At 57.0% G+C, this 16,685-nt stretch overlaps 1 protein-coding gene across 1 annotated transcript; it reads right to left on the reverse strand.

The window, feature by feature from the left end:
• Positions 1-4,109: 4,109 nt before the first annotated feature.
• On the reverse strand, positions 4,110-16,191 carry FAM222A (family with sequence similarity 222 member A). The gene is given in 3 exon segments (XM_048322728.1): positions 4,110-4,635; positions 4,637-5,415; positions 16,019-16,191. Coding segments are annotated over 3 exon segments (1,347 nt in total). The 5' UTR covers positions 16,158-16,191; the 3' UTR covers positions 4,110-4,206.
• Positions 16,192-16,685: the final 494 nt, after the last annotated feature.

The raw sequence follows: 16,685 nt of genomic DNA on the forward strand, positions 1-16,685 counted from the left end.
TTCACCTGGCTGGGTGGCCACAGATCCACAGGTCCACAGTGGCCAGTCCTGGCCGGGGAGCCCTGGAACAGAACTCAGTCACCCAATGTGCTGGTGTCAGGCTCAGCACTGTGGCTGCCCCCGACTGCAGCACCAGAGATGGGATTTTCCAGTAAAATGAGATATAAACCAATTTTCTCCCCTCCCGTGCAAATCTTGGTGCCCCAAAGCCAAGAGGCCACATGTGAGTGGGCTTTAAAAGGATTTTGGGTGTGGGAAGGGCAGCTGCCACCAAGTCCCTGCATCATCACTTTGCACCCTGAGGTGGCTCTGTGGGGACGGGAACACCACGGCACAGGATGCCTCTGCCACCTTGGCCCTTTTACCCCCTGCCCCACCAACCCCTGAGGTGTTTCACCCTCAGCTGTGGTGACGGGAGCACCCTGGGGGCTGGTGAACATGGGGTGCTCGGCCCCGGCCCCCTCCCGCCCCTCCCCGCGCCGCCCTGCCAGCGATGACAAACCCAACAAAGGGAAGAGAAAAGCACTTGTCATCCAGAATGCGGAGCGTGGAAGCAAATTTATTTTTAGATAAATCTAAAGCTTAATTTGTGAAGCTAATATCAATCAAAATGAGAGATGGGTTTTTTTAAGTCCTCTTGCAGCCGTGCAATTTATACTGCCTGTCTCTCCTCCTCGCTCCCAAACAGCAAAGGCGGCCGCTAAGTTTAATATCAGCCTCATGCACACCTTCCTTGGAAATTCGCATTATTATTGGTATTATTATTAATATTATTTGAATAGGAAGATTTCTGTAGGCCAGAAGCAGCATCATTTCCCTTGGTGCGTTCCCACAGCGCTCATGGGGTGCTGTACCCCATGGGATAGGAGGGTGATGGATTGTGGTGGCTGGGATGAACCTCAGGGGTCCCTGCCCGATCTCCCACCGGTGTCTGCGCACATTTTGGGTCCCCACGTGCTCGCCTGCACCCACCAGAGCTGGCAGAGCAGGCCCTGGCTGGAGGCAGGCGCCCACCAAGGAGGGACCCATTTATTTTGCATTCCACAGCTGAAGCCTCCCCATGCCCAGCGAAATCCTCCTCGCGAGGAGCGATCTGAGGGGAGAATTAACCTGCTAAATAATAAAACCCCCGCACACCTCCTAATGAAATGTAATGACTTGGAGACCTGCAAGATGGATCGCGCCGTCGCTCGCCGCCGCTCGCCCTGATTTATGGCGAGCTGGGAAGTCTGATGGAGGCAGCGCTAATGAATCCTCCTCCCACGGGCACCGTTGACGGAGCAAAGTTTCTCCTGGAGCCCCCAGCACAGCTCCGTGCACCCCAGCCTTTGTCGAGTCCCCCCTTTGGCGCAGGGGGGCCCTCAGGGAGGGGCTGGCCAGCACAGAGGGACTCGCCAGCAGCCCCGCCGCGCTCCAGCCTCACATTCCTTTGATGTGGCGTCTTTGTAATGACAAAGATCTGAGCAAAGATCTTCCTCCAGACGGACTAATTTCAACGCGCAGGCAGGCAGTGGCACACCCCCCCCCTCCCCTCCGCCCCATCAGTAACGTTAACCTCTGTGAAAATTCCCTTTTGTCCCAATTTCTCTTTGTTCCCTGGATGGGCTGTCACGCCGCTCGCTGCCGGTGACGGAGCGGTCCCCTCCCGGCGTGCCGTAAATACGGCGAGGGAGCAAACCAGACAAACGAAGCCGCCAGCCCCGGCCGCAGCCACGGTCACAGGGCAGCTCCGGGCACGTGGCTGTGTCCCCATCGTCGTCCCTTGTCCTTGTCCCCATCCCTATTGCATCCCATTGCATCCCATTGCATCCCATTGCATCCCATTGCATCGCATCCCATCCCATCCCATCCCATCCCATCCCATCCCATCCCATCCCATCCCATCCCATCCCATCCCATCCCATCCCATCCCATCCCTATCCCACTCTCACCCCCATCCCCATCCTGTTCTCATCCCCGTTCCCATCCACATCCCCTTCCCTATTCTTATCCCATCTCATCTTATCCGCATCCTTGTCCCCATCCCATTCCCATCTTCCTCCCTGTCCTGTCCCCATCCCTATCCCATCTCATCCACCCTTATCCCATCCCCATCCTCATTCTCATCCTGCCCCCATCCTCATCCCGTGCCCATTCCCATCCCATCCCATCCCATCCCATCCCATCCCATCCCATCCCATCCCATCCCATCCCATTCCATTCCCATTCCCATCCCATCCCTGTACCCTCTCAGCCATGCAAGGAGGGCAGCTGAGCCCCTGCCCCGCTGAGTCCCCTCCCTGACTGGGATAAGGACACACCGTATGTCCCACCATGGCACACAGAGGCCAGGGAGATGCATCCACAGCCCGGAGCTATTTGGGGATTTAGTACCATTATCCCGGTGCCACTGACTCACTGCTGCTGCTGGCACAGCAGAGGGGTCGGATTTAGGAGCCCCCATCCCACCTGGGCACCAGGAATGCCCCTGCCCTGGGGAAACCCAGAGGGAAACTGGCCATGGGTGACGAGTGGCAGCAGGGATGGGAACACGGTGCCCCGTCCCCGCGAGGGACGGACGTCCCATGGGCGCACGTGAGGCCGCAGCCCTAATCCCAGGGATTTGTCCCATATGCCACCCCTTGGGTGTGAGGTGGAGGCTGGTGCCAGGCCGGATTAATGGCTCAGCATCGTTAACAGGTTATTTATAGGTGCTCCTCTGTGCCCTAAAAATCTCCGGGAGCAGGGGGGTGTCCCTGGCTCTGGGGGGGAGCCCAGGGGAGGCCACAGCAAAGCAAAGAGACTCCAGAGCACACATCCAGCGAGATCCTGGTTTTACTTTGGGAAAAACACCATCCGGACACACGGCTTGCAGGTTTTGTGTTGTTTTTTGGTTGGTTTTTTTTTTTCCTTTTTTTTTTTTTTCTTTTTTTTCTCGTTTTTAAAACAATATAGTGCAGCCAGCACTTCTCACAGTAGAATATAATGGTCAATTTTAGTATAAAAAAAAAACATTCTCAGAGATTTGTAAATGCACTTAGTGCTTGAACAGGCTTTCAGGGATACAGTACCTCTTTTCCGAGCACAATCACCTTGGGTTTCATCGGGATATTATTCTGCTTTTACCTTTAAACATCAAAACACTTTGTATTTCGTGGTGAGGAGCCTTTTGTAAATGAACAAATCTATTAAACACAGAATTACACAGAGTGAATAACGGACCATAATGAGCATTTTGGAATTGTTTTGGGTTTTTTTTTTTTAAAAAAAAGAGATAAAAAGGAGGTATGTGAGCGCCCCGGTACCGCGACCCAGAACCAAGGTAGAACTGACAGTAAGGGGGGGAAATAAAACAGCCTGGAAGTGTGAGAGCCGGGGGGTTCCCAGGAGAGAGGGGCTGAGGGGGTCCCAAACCTCCTGGTTGAGTGGGAATAGGAGCCAGTGGCCACTGTGGGGCCGGGCGAGAGGAGGATGAGGAGGAGGAAGAGGGGTGGGAGGAGACTCTGTAGCAGCCAACACGTAGATGTACAGCCTAGTCAACTAAAAAAAAAAAAAAAATTAAAAAACCAAAAAAATCTGTTCAAGTTTTCAAGTGTTTTTCTTAAATAGCCTCCAGACTGTCCCCAGTTATTAGCTTTAATCAAAGCAGTGCAAGTTACGGACTTCAGCTACAGGTCAGGTGCCAGCTCCTTGCGGCCACACGCCGGCCGCATGCCGGGCTGGGACCGGCCACCACTGGGCTGGCACTGGCCACCATGGAGCCTCCCAGCCACTGCCGTGCCAGGACCAGCCCCTGTGGAGCCTCCTGGACAGCTGCCAGGCCAGCACTGGCCACCATGGAGCCTCCCGGCCACGCACCGCGCTGGGACCCACCATGGAGGGTCCCAGCTGGCCACGACACCGGGCTCTGCCCCGCTCCAGGCACTGCCAGCGCAGCAGAGCCTCCCCTCCCTGGATAGCAGCAACTCGTAGCAATTCCCTGTTCACATTCGTGGAGATAAAATGATTTCTGAGCTATATAGACAAGCGGTCCTTCGGCCTCGGCTTCCAGCAGGTCGCGGGTGTGTCCAGTCTGGGGACCCCGGTGCAACGCCAGTGTCCCGGGAGCCCTTTCGGCAGCCGACCCCGTGTCCCCCTCCCTGTCCCCCCGCCCTCGCTGCCGCGGTCGGTACCCGCAGCTCGCGCCAAAGTCCTCGCCCTGGGTTTGGGAAGAGCAGCATCGGTCCCTTATCTGTAGACGGGCAGGCGGATGTGGGCGTGCTGGTGGTCCAAGAGCCTTGGCACAGACACGGTCTCGTAGCCCTTGCCCAGCATCTGCTCCTTGATGCAGGGCGGGTGGATGTCGTTGATGAGATACTCCAGGGACTGGAGGCTGCTGCTGAGGATGGAGGTATTGCAGAGGGTCTTGCTGGGCAGCCCCTCGGCCGGGGGCACCCCCAGCTCGCGGGGCCCGGCCCCCAGCTCCGGTGGGTTGTAACAGTCGCTGTTGGGGGTCACTAGGATGCTGTTCCAGGGGGGAGCGAAGTACTGGCCCACCGCGAAGTTGCCGTGCATGCAGTTCAAGGGGGACGAGCTCACCTTGTCGGCCGCGCTGCCCAGGCCGTAGGGCCGTGAGGCGCCCGCGCACGTCTCGGGGGACTTGCTGAGGGCCCCCCCCGCCGCCGCTGCCCCCGCTGTACATTCGCAGGTGCTGCTGCTGCTGCTTCTGCTGCCACACCAGGTAGTCCATGCCCTCGGGATAGACGCCTGCCTTGGGTCCCAGGGCGGCGGCCGGGTTGGAGCCCAGCGCCAGCTCGGCGCCCTTGCGGCACTCGGGCAGGACGGTGCCGCCGTAGCCGGGGCCGAAAGCGCCGTGCTTGGCCGGGCTGGGGTGGGCGGCCACGACGGCCGGGCAGCCGGGCTGGGCACCCTGCGCCTGGCACTGCTGATTGATCTGGTAGATGATGCTCTGGATGGAGGGCAGGTTGGAGGGCGGCAGGGCCAGGCTCCTGCCCGCCAGCGGCAGCACCGAGGCCGCCACCGTCACGTTGGGGGGCACGGGACCCTCCAGCTGCTTCTGGCCGCCGTGGTAGCTCAGCTGCCCGGCGCAGGAGGGACCTTGAGCTAAAGTGCTTGAGGCGGGGTAGGGAGCGACGCCCACCTGGGCGGGCGAGAGCTTAGTCCGCTTCCCCTCCGAGTTCTTCACCACGCTTTTGCCGGAGGCTTTGACGATGGCCAGCAGCCCCTGGTAGCCGCCGGCGTGCAGGGGGTAGGGGCTGTACCGCTGCCCCGTGGTGTCGTAGCCGTTCACCGTCCGGTTAAGGTGCTTGTGCTGGGGGACCCTGATGTTGGTGGGGAAGATCTTGATGGTCAGCGGGCTGTTGGCCACCTTCTGTGCGTAGGCGTCCAGTTCGGCAGGGCTGGGGTAGCGCGGGGAATGCATGGGGGCCGTCTCGCCTGCGGGAGCAAAGCGTGGGGTGAATCCAACACTGCCAGGATGAGGAGACCCAGCACCCCAGCACCATCCTCCCCCGGCTGGATCCCACCCGCTCCCGGCAGAAACCAGGTCACGGCACCAAGCTGTCCCCTCCCGCTGACGGGAGTCACTTGTAAGTGGCCTAAAATAAACTTGGTGTGGAGAATGGAAATGTCACTTTACCCAACGGGGGAATCTTTCTCTGAGATTGGATTTAAACTACATTATACAAGCAATTTCATGGGTGCTTTGCGCTGCTACGAGAACCTCACCAAAAATGGAAAAGCATTGCATTTACCAGCCATAAATCAGCAGTTCCTATAATGAGCACAAAAATGTCACTTTTATGCAATTTTACAGATGAACAAAACTGGTGAAATTAACTGTGGTAACCTACTGGAGTCAGCAAAAGCCACTGCAGAAAAAAAAATTATATATGTATATAGTTTTGTTCCTTTCAAACTCTTTCCTGAGCAAGTTTCTGCCATTCTGGTGTGAAAACTCATTTGTCGTTCCCATTATACTTTCATTTGGAGTTTATCTTGAGTATCCAATGAGCCACCAACTGTGAAAATGATTAAATCTACAAAATCTATCTAATAGATGGAATAAATTAGGTGTTTAAAATCTCCACACACACACACACACACACAGGCACACGCACGTACACGTCAGCACATGGGAATGATGGTTGGTTCCCAGCTGGTTCCCGAATTCCCAACCCTGCCAAGGGATATCTACGGAACACCAGGAATGCCAGACCTGGTGTCTGCCCAGAGGAAGGTTTTGCAAGGGAGAGATGGCAAAACTGGGGGGGGTTGGGGAGCCTTCCCAGGCAGTGCAACCCCTCAGTACCCAGAGCACTTTGCTCCCGATGCCACCAACCCCTGATGCCGCCACGTCCTGGGTGGCAAAGTCACCGCAGAACAGCTGCACCACTGGGCACATTCCACATTCCCTATGAAGGCACTGCCTGTCCCAATCCCACTCTGAGTGACGTTTCTGTGGCTGTGACATGCCCGGATGAACCAGGCGCTGGTTAAAACCAGGATTCAGAGGGAGGGACGCACTGGAATCTGTGATTCTCCCATCACCCCCACTCTCAGCAGCAGAGGGGTGCTGGGGGGACACAGCAGTGAGGCTGTGGTTGCTTTCCATGCTCTCCATGCTCTCCATGCTCTCCATGGGTGCAGTAATTGCTCAGGCAGGACGCAGCGCCTGCGCCAGCCATTGCTCCCATTAAGCTGATGTTATGGGCTTTTTACAGGTGTCTTAAATAGACATTCTTATTAACGAGTGTATTAAGCCAATTAAAACCAGCGCCGTTGAGGAGGATTTAATGGAGCTGCCGGGACACAGGAGGCACGGCACCAGCAGCTCCCTCCAGGCAGGACACGTGAGGACGTTTGGCACCAGCACTTCCCAGGCACCAACCCTCCGGCCTCTGGAAAGCTCCGGTGCTCCCACAAAGCTGTCGGGGTAGTGAAGGCACACTGAGCGAGCATGGTGGGCTCTGCTGGGCATGGGCACCCCCCAAGACAGCAGGCTGTGAATGGGACCTCTCTGCCCAGAGGCATGGCATGGAATGGCACGGCATGGAATGGCATGGCACACACATCTGCATTCCCCTTCATGCCAGCACCACTGTCCTTGGAGGTGGCAGCATCGTGAATACTCAAATAACATGACACTAATTAGCTGGTGACACTTGCAGAATCCCTAATGAGCCTATTCCACAGAAACACTCCTTTCCGAGGAAAAATATTTAAAAACCAAGGGGCCGTTGCAGGAGGGAGGGAGGGAGGGAAGTGGCATCACCCGCGGGCACCACGGTTCCCTGACCGGGATCACCAAAACCCTATCCCCAAGCACTGGGGCTGCAGGTGACACTTTTGGGGTGTCCCTGTGCCGTGGGACAACAACCCCGGTGATCCGAGCCTGGCCGAGGGCATCCCACCCGCCAGCCCCGGCGCGTGCCCGGAGCAGCCTTTGTCGCCTCTTTGCTCCAGCTGGGTTGGATGTGACAAGCCACCAATTCGGCGTGTTGTCACATCTCAGGGTGACGCACCGCACCCCCGCCGGGAAAATTACAGAGCGGCCGCTCTCCCGGCGGCTGCCGGCACGCCGGCGGCTGCGGCGCTGCCGCTCTCCGCAGTAATTACCGCTTCCCAGCCGCCTGTAATTACTGCGAGATGCGAACTCGCCCGAGCCACGGCGGCACCGGCGGGCGCAGCCGGCCCTGACACAGCCGCTCGCTGCTTGTCCCCTCCTGTCCATCTCCTCCTGGACTTGGAGCACCGGAGCTGACCCGCCGGGGATGCACGGCGGATCCCTCGGCTGCCGGTGCAATCACCATCACCACGGCTCTTGCCATCCCTAAACCCAGCCCGGCCGCTGCCAGCGAGGAGTGTCCACCACCAGCCTCTTCTCCCAGATGTTTCCCTGCCTCCCAGCTCCCTCCCTCACTGGCATTCCCATGGGATGCATCTGGCACGCCTCAGCTCCCCTCTCCCTCCCTGACCGGCTCTATTTTTCCAGCCTGCACTCAATAACGGCTAAATAATTGAATCTGCTCAGCAGCCAAAGATTTGGTTTGAATTTTATTGGAATTTTAAATTGTTTTGTTTCTTCAGTATTTTATTACTGTAAATGGAAAATGCATCGCCCGCAGTAATAATCCGGTGGCTTTTTATATTACTCTGAGCTTCTGCTCGGAGCATTATTGGAAAGCCAGGCAGAGAGGAGACCCCAGCTAATGGCAGCACGGGCTTATGAGATTACGCCTGCAGCTAAACAACTTTTTACTTTAGCAAATTGGCCACCAAACCCGGTCCCAGACACAGATGTAAATCCCAGACCCCGCTGGGGCCGTGATCCGGAATAAATCTCGGTTTATGGAGCGGGGAGCACTGTCCCTGCTGTGCCCGGAGCAGCAGGATAGGGCAAAATGTCTGATGGGGACCAGGGATGGCTGTGGGAAGGGTTGGAGAGGTGGGAGGAACCCCTCCCAAAAGCCTCCTCAGACGTGCCCACCTGCATCCCCCACATCCCCCTCACACCCAGCATTCCCTGCATCTCCCACATCCCCTACATTTACAGTATTCCTTGCAACCCCTGCATTCCTCTGATCCCTGGTGTCCCCAGGGACCCCCACACCATGCCTGGCTGCAGCCACAGCCCTAGGAAAGAAAGGAAAGATGAAGGGAAGGGAAGGGAAGGGAAGGGAAGGGAAGGGAAGGGAAGGGAAGGGAAGGGAAGGGAAGGGAAGGGAAGGGAAGGGAAGGGAAGGGAAGGGAAGGGAAGGGAAGGGAAGGGAAGGGAAGGGAAGGGAAGGGAAGGGAAGGGAAGGGAAGGGAAGGGAAGGGAAGGGAAGGGAAGGGAAGGGAAGGGAAGGGAAGGGAAGGGAAGGGAAGGGAAGGGAAGGGAAGGGAAGGGAAGTTAACTGGGGGTCTGCTTGGTTAAAGCAGTTGTGGGATCAAAATGGCACCAGGAAGGATGCCCAGGACCAGGAAGGATGCTCAACACTGGGAAGAATGTTCAGGATCAGGAAGAATGTTTAGGACCAGGAAGGACAGAATGGATCCTCACTTCCAGGAAGGACGCTCAGTACTGGGAAGGATGCTCAGGACCAGGAAGGACAGGACAGACACTCAGCACCAGGAAGGAAGCTCCACGCTGCTCCCACAGCCCAGCTGCCTGTGTGTCCCCCAGGCTGGTGCTGGAACAACATCTTCGCTGAAGGAGGATCAGCACAGGCACCAGCAATTTGTGCCTTTAACTTCCAGTCCATGAGACTGCACTGCCTGGCAGCTGCCCAGCTCTGGAAGGGGACAGGGAGCAGGATATTGGAGTGCACAAGAGGGAACAATTTGGGGATCAGCACCAGCAGCACCACAGCCCTGAGCACGGGCTCAGCAGGGAGAAGCCGAGTGGGAATGTGGCAGGACACGGCACCTCGGTGGTTAACAGCAGCACGAGAGACACGTGCTGCTCCCTCCCTGCCCCCCATTCCTTGCGAGATAAGATGGGACAATCCTTATTTTTACACATCGAAGGCGCTACAATATTTTGCAATAAATGAAAGAAGTAATCTCGGCAGGGAATCTTTATAAAGCTGCCGAAGGCAACGTGTGGCTGGAAGCTTCCCAGCCTCGCCTTCCCGTGGTCCCACAGGAAAAAGCTTTTCACCCCTTTTTTCAGATGTGAAAAAAAGCTGCAATGGAGGGCTCGTCCCCAAAAAAGCAGCTCAAGGAAAGCGTCTGCCCCAGCTTTGTCTTCATGTTGTCCCATCACCACATTCACCCTGGGAAGGGGCATTTTCCTGGAGCCCTGAGCATCCTACCCAACCTCATCCTCCCTCCTCATCCTCACCCTCCATCCCTGTCCTGCCCTGCTGCCCCTTTTCCAGAAAAGCACTGACATTTCCAGCCCTGAGCTCCTGGTTTGTTCCTGCCCGGCCTCTCTGAGCTGGTGGGGCAGAAGGGCAGCAATTAGGCAGGATTTTTAATTGGCACAGGGGCAGGAGGGGTGGGAAGGGGAGCGATGGCGGGCGGAGGAGCCCACTGGGGACCTGAGCAGCCGTGCCAATGGCTCTTATTAAAAAATAATAGTGCTGCAGCCTTCAAATGAATTAAATTCCACGAGAGCTGAGAGCTCGTCCCCAGCTTTGGGACCAGGATCCCCGTTCCCCTTGCAGTGAGGCGATCCAAATGCCTTCGAAGCTTCAAAAAGCATCAAAAATCCCCTTTTTCTCCGCCTGCCACACTGGGAACAGATTTTGTAAGAGCTAAACCCTAAATATTTGCAAAACACTTGGAAGAAACCTCAATATTTGGAAAACACTTGGAAGAAAACAAACAAAAGCTGCTACATTTAGCAAATCAAGGCAGTCCTTCAAGTTTTGGGTCTGTGCCCCAGGTAGCAAAGCTGCCTGGCAGGATCTGGCTGCCCTGGAGGGCAGAGCCTGGCACAGTCAGGGTGGGAGACAGAGCCAGTGACCCCCGGATGAGGGCAGGGCAAACTCCAGGGGGTCCCAGCTGGACCTGGGGGTGGCTCACGGACGCTGCCCTGCCCAGACCAGGGTGACCAACGGGTGGGCATGGGGGGGGGGGGGGGGGGGTGGTGTGCAGCCCCCCAGCCTGGGGAGAGCAGCCACGAGTGGTTTTTGGGTGCTGCCGGGTAGGGGGGCTGCGGGCACTGTGCCCCCCGCTCCGGGTGGGTTGGGTGGCTGCCACATCCTCCGGCCCTCCCATCCCGCACCAGCGGCGGTTTCTATGGTGACAGTGTCCCCAGGATGGGTGGCGCAGAGGCCACCGCGCCGCCGTGGATGCCGTGGGGGTCCCTGTCCCCTCCCCCCCGACCGAAGGGACCGCGCCACCCGTGACCAGCACCCTGCGCTGTCCCCAAAATCGCTGCGTCCCCACGGCAGAACCCCCATTGCGGGACCCCCCAGCCCCGGTGCCAGGAGCCGAGACAAACACGCCCCGGCTCCGGGGGCTTAAATTAAACCAACTACAGCAATAATAGCGGGAGAAAACCATCTGAATAACCGTAGGTGGCAAACCCCGCGCGGCAGCGCCGGAATCTGCAAAGACAACAAAATTCATGACAAAGCACAAAGGGAAGCGCCGGGCTCGCCGTCCCCAGATATTCATCCGTTAACACGTTCCCTTTTTAGGCTGACATGTCATTTCAGACGGGCCTTTCTTCCTCCCCTTTCTTCTCCCCCTCGTCGCGCGCGGCTCTGCCGAGGCGGCTGCTGAATTGGATCACCTCGGGGCGAGCACTTTATTATCTGCAGTCAAAGCGTCACCACAAATACCCGTCTACACACACACGTGTCACTTCCCATTTGTCTCCTCCACGAGGTATTAGCGCGGCGCCGGCACCGTGCTCCGTGCCACGCTGGCCACCGTGCCACCGCAGCCGGGGCGCGAGGATGCCCTGGTGCCACCTCAATGCCAGGCTCATCCTGTTCCCTGTGTCAGCCCAGTGCCATCCCAATGCCGTCATGATGCTCCCCCAGTGCCACTCTAACGCTGCCACCCTCATGCCGCCCATATGATACTCGGTGCCACCCCAGCCACCATCATGATGCTGCCACAGTACCGCCCTAGTGCCACCCGTATGTCACCCAACACTGCCCTGAGGCCACCCCAAAACAACTGCCACCCCAAAGCCATTCCAGTGCCACCCATCTGAAGCCAACAGAGCCCTGAGGCCACCCCAACACAACCACCACCCCAGTGCCATCCCAGTGCTGTCCCAGGGCCACCCTTCAGTCACCCGACACAGCCCTGATGCCACCCTGATGCCATTTCACCACGGAGCCTCCAAGGGACCCCGGGACCAGGAGGGGACCCCACCACCTCTGTTGGTCCTGCAGCTCATCCCAGCTGCCCCCGGCCCCTCTGCTCACTCATCCACAGCTAATTAATATTTGAATTAATTCAAGCCACGGGCTTCGTACCTGCCGAGGGGAGCCGGGTGGACACCCCCAATACAAGGTGCCCCATCCTGGGGTCTGCCAGTGCCCAGGAACCTGCTCTGTGGCCAATGGACCACCACAATCCTGGGAAGTTCAGACACAAACCAAACCCCCTCGTGCGCTGCACCATTACCAGCCAAGCCCACCCCAAATCCAGGGCTCTGACCTGGTGGCAGATGGGCACTGAGCAGCCCCACCTCAGCCTCCATCCCCACATGTGACCGATGGAAAAGTGTTTTTGCAGCAATTCCTGGCAGGGAAAGTGCAAGTCAACAGCACATTTTGGGCCCAGCAGTTAATTGAACTCCTTTTTATGGCACGTACATAAATACACAGAACCATCATTAACCGATCCCTTCCAGAAACTGAAAATGAAAGAATTAATCTTACTTCACTCATGTGTAACCCCTCATGAAATTAAAATGATATTTTATGGGTGTGTACAAAAGCAAAGCCTCGCTGCAGCCACTCTAATGAAAATGCCCTTGGAACAAGCAGAATTGGGTAACGAGGAGCCGTTAAACGGGGCCTCATCCCGTGTGCAATTAACGGGTTTATCACTGATGAGAGTCCCCACGGGTGCAGGGAGAGCTGTGGGTGACCCTGGAGCTGAGTTCCCTGCACGGTGCTGCTGGCTGAGCTCCAGCCATCACCTCTCATTAAGGCCATCTCCTCGTTAGTGTTTTAATACCCAGATGGGCCCCGGGAGGGCTTGTGCCACCCCCAAGAGCCACTGTCCCAGTGGGGCCGAGGTGACAGGTCCCACGGGACCCCCAGCACGGAGGATGTGAATGGTGAAAGAATCCCAGAATCCAGTTTGGGTTGGAAGGGACCTTAAAACTCATCCCATTCCACCCTCTGCCATGGCAGGGACACCTTCCACCAGCCCAGGGTGCTCCAAGTCCTGTCCAACCTGGCCTTGGACACTTCCAGGGATGGGGCAGCCACGGCTTCTCTGGGCACCCTGTGCCAGGGTCTCACCATCCTCACAGGGAAGAATTTCCCCCCAGTTTCCCATCTATCCCTGCCCTCTGGCACTGTGAGCCCATTCCCACTTGTCCTGCCATTCCATGGTCTTGTAAATAATCCCTCTCCATCTTTCTTGTAGGCCATGGAGGATGCTCAAGAGGTTCACCTCTGTGAACTCCCCACGGCTCCCAGCTCCCCATGGATCCCAGCCTCTTTAGGGGCACACACATCCTGCTCCCTGCCACACTCCCAGCCCCAGGCTGGCTGGAGGAGAGCACATGGAAAAGAACATTTCATTAAATATCATCCGCTGCTCCGTGACTGCCGAGAGCGGGAGCAGCAAAGAGTTTGGCCAAGCTGAGAGGGGCATTATTTGATTTATAATTTAAATAAAGCTCCGGATTCCTGTAATGCACCCAGGATAAAATCAAAAGGGACCAGGCTGCTGGAGTTAATTGGACGTGATATTTTCCTGAGGATGCTGCTTCTCCGCAGGCTCCTGCTCCTCAGCTGGAGGCAGGAGGCACAGGCAGGGCTGGAAGGGCTCTGGCACCCTCCTGCATCCTCCTCAAGGATGCAACGCTGGCGTGCCATGTTGATTCCTACGGAACAGCCTTGTGAATACTGCTGGCAACAGCGGCAAAGTCACCTCCAGCTTTATCAGGATGGATTGTGTGGGATGCTCCGGGCCCGCTGGGATGCGGCCGCACCGGTGTGGGGGGCACGGAGATGGGAGGACAACAATTAGCAGGAGAGGCCAGGGGCAGAACCGGGGGGTGAAGGCACCGGCAGCTCCCTGCACAGGCAGGAAGATGAGTCAGCTCACCTTTTAGGTGAAATTAATACCAAAATTAATCAGCGGCGCGGGCAGGATAATAGGATTTCACAGTGGTGCTGGGCCAGACGGCCAATGTGCCGAGAGCCAGACTCATTTAATATCGACAGAAACAATGCCAGAGGACAGAAATAAGATCCATAAAGATAATTACTGAGATACTCAGGAGCAAATTAAGTAATCAGAGGCACTTCTAAATTGCGCCTGGTTTGAAGAGCGCGCTCTCCGTGCCGATTCCCTGCACGGGCGTTCCGGTGGCGGCGGGAGCTCGGCCCCGCGCCAGCTCCCGGCCCCTCCACCATGCTTCCCACAGGTGCCATAAATAAGGAAGGGAAAATTGTATTCCAAGGCAGATGCGTGGCCCTGGATGTCACCTGCAATTTAATTTGCGCTGGCAGGAGGCAGAGAGGAGCGAGACGTGCCGGATTTGCCCATAACGAGCGGAAGCATACAGGCAGCTAAACTTTGATTAAGGTGACCTGGCTGGTGGCAGCCGGTGGCGAGCGCAGCGTGGGGGTCCAGGTGGGAGCTCGGCCGCTGCCACCCATCCCGGGGGACACAAGCCTTGGAGATCTCAGGTGAGCACAGTCCTGCCCAAGTCAAAAACTCTGTCTCCTGGGTACCCCGTACCTGCCACGCTCTGGGGTGGGGTCAGACCTCTGCCCACATCCCACTGGCACAGCTCCAGGATCACCGGGACCCTGGGGCTGGGACCCTCCCAGGACACAGGCAGCTGTATCCAGGAACATCTCTCACACTGATGGCACCATATGTGACACCACACAAGGGCTCCTGCTTCCCAAACCTCCTTATTTCAGCACCTCTGGCAGGGTGGGAAATGCTAGAAAGCACCAACCGCCCCCAGCAGGAAGGTGCCCCTGAGCTTTGTTCCATGAGCTGATGGTCCTTAGCTCTGAGCTGCATCCAGAGAATGCTGTGGGGACCAGCAGGTGTATCCTGACCTTAGGATCACAATCACAGAGATTCCCAAACACCTCCAGTCGTCAGAAAACCCTGCCAGGCTCATCCTGCCTGCAGGTCTCAGACCATGTGGGCATGGCTGAGCTCATTATTCCATGGCAACAAGGTGCTCCAAGAGCCGGACACCTCACGCCAACCATGATGCTCAGGCATGACGGATTAGGAATAATTTTACAAGAGCAACATTCTTTTTCCTTCTAGACACAAATAAGGAGGAGATCTGGGAGGCACCACACGCTCCACTGCAGTGCAAGCTGCACTGTGACATCTGGATGCCCATCACCCCACCTCTGGCCTGGGTGACCCATTCCCTGTGCTGGCCGTTGGGGAGCTTCACCCAAAAACTCACAGAAGCCAGAATGGTTTGGGTTGGAAGAGACCTTCAAGATCACCCACTTCCACCCCCTGCCATGAGCAGGGACACCTTCTGCTCCAAGCCCTGTCCAACCTGGCCATGAACAATTCCAGGGATAAGTTTCAGGGATAAAAGAACTTCCAAAGATAAATAACCCTCCTGACTGGCAGTGCGATGCCAAAGTGATGCTGGGGGTCCCCAGGGAGGCCGAGCATCATCCAAAATCCGTGCCCAGCTTGCCCAAACCCCATGCCCAGCTTGCCTGGCTGCGCAGGGTGCCCAGGTAGAGTGGAAAAAAACATCTCTGGGAAAATCCAGCTCATTAAACAAACACCCGGGGGCTGTCACAGCCTAACAAGCAGAGCTTTAGCAACTGATTTGTCTTCAGCCGGCAATGTTTAAAAATCCAACTGAGACCAGCAGAAAAATATCCACTCCCCTCTTTAAAACACACATTCATCACTTGAGAATCTTAATGCGTCTTTCCCAGCCGGAGAGGTCAAACACGCCTGCCTAAAGCAGGCTCATTAAATATACATTTAATCACGGTTTGGATTGAGAGACAAAGGCTGGGAGAGACAGGTGCTTTGCTGGAGTGACCTTTTGGATCCCATTTTAATGTAACTAGTTTACAGCTTATCTGAAAGGCCAGCTCCTGGGGAAGGCGAGCTGCAGCAAAACGGGGAAAGTAATTAGGGGGGGAAGGGCCGGGGAGGTTTGGGGGGACGACTGCACCATCCTCTGCCGCCGCCACGCTTCCCAGGCAGCTCTGCAACATTTGCTGAAGTTGGACTTACCAACCACAGAACCCAATTTAATTTGCTTATCTTGGCTCCTTCCTCCCCCTCTCCTCCCCTCCTCCCCGCTCCTCCTGCTCTTTTTAATTATCGGTTAAATAAATGTCTTTTTCAATAAGGGAAACAGCATCAAAGCGGGCGCTCGCCCCCGGGCACTTACACTTGCGCGGCTCCAGCGCCTTGTTGGGGCAGGGGAGGTGCTGGGCTGGGGGGTTCTGGGTCCTCTGCAGGCAGGCCAGCATGGTCCGGGCTTCCCTGCGGGCGCTGCCGCCCCACACCCTGCGAGAGAGGAGAAACATGGTGAGCCAGGAACCTGCCACCACCCCCTGCCACCACCCCCTGCCACCACCCCCATGCCCACCCAGCAGGGTCTCCCCGGCACTCGGTGCCTTTGCTCCTCTGGAGATAAAAAAGTAACTCGGAACGCCTGAAATGAATAGGGATGTATATAAAATAAATATGAGGGTCTCAGCGGGTGATTTGCGCTTCCTGCAGAGCTTTCCGCCCTTCCCGCTGGGAACGTGGCAGAGCTGGGGCGTCCCTCCGGCAGCGCCAGACCGCTCCGCCGGCGTGCCAGCCAGTGCCTCCCGGCACGGAGTGACCCCGGCCAAGGCTGGGGAAAGACGGCGTTAACATCCCACTCGGGGTCCTGGGATCTGTCACCAGTTCCCAGCTGGCATCAAAATCTGCTCGACAAAAGCTGGAGGGGTCAGGCCAAAGTCGTTGCTGCTGCTCATTGTATGTCCTTCCCCAGCCGCCACCGGGGCCCTGAGTTATAACCAGGTGCTGCTGGCACCCTCCCACTGCTCCGGCTGGTGCAGGGAGCG

The sequence above is a fragment of the Corvus hawaiiensis genome, chromosome 18 (assembly GCF_020740725.1).
Source record: "Corvus hawaiiensis isolate bCorHaw1 chromosome 18, bCorHaw1.pri.cur, whole genome shotgun sequence".
Classification (NCBI taxonomy): Eukaryota; Metazoa; Chordata; class Aves; order Passeriformes; family Corvidae; genus Corvus; species Corvus hawaiiensis.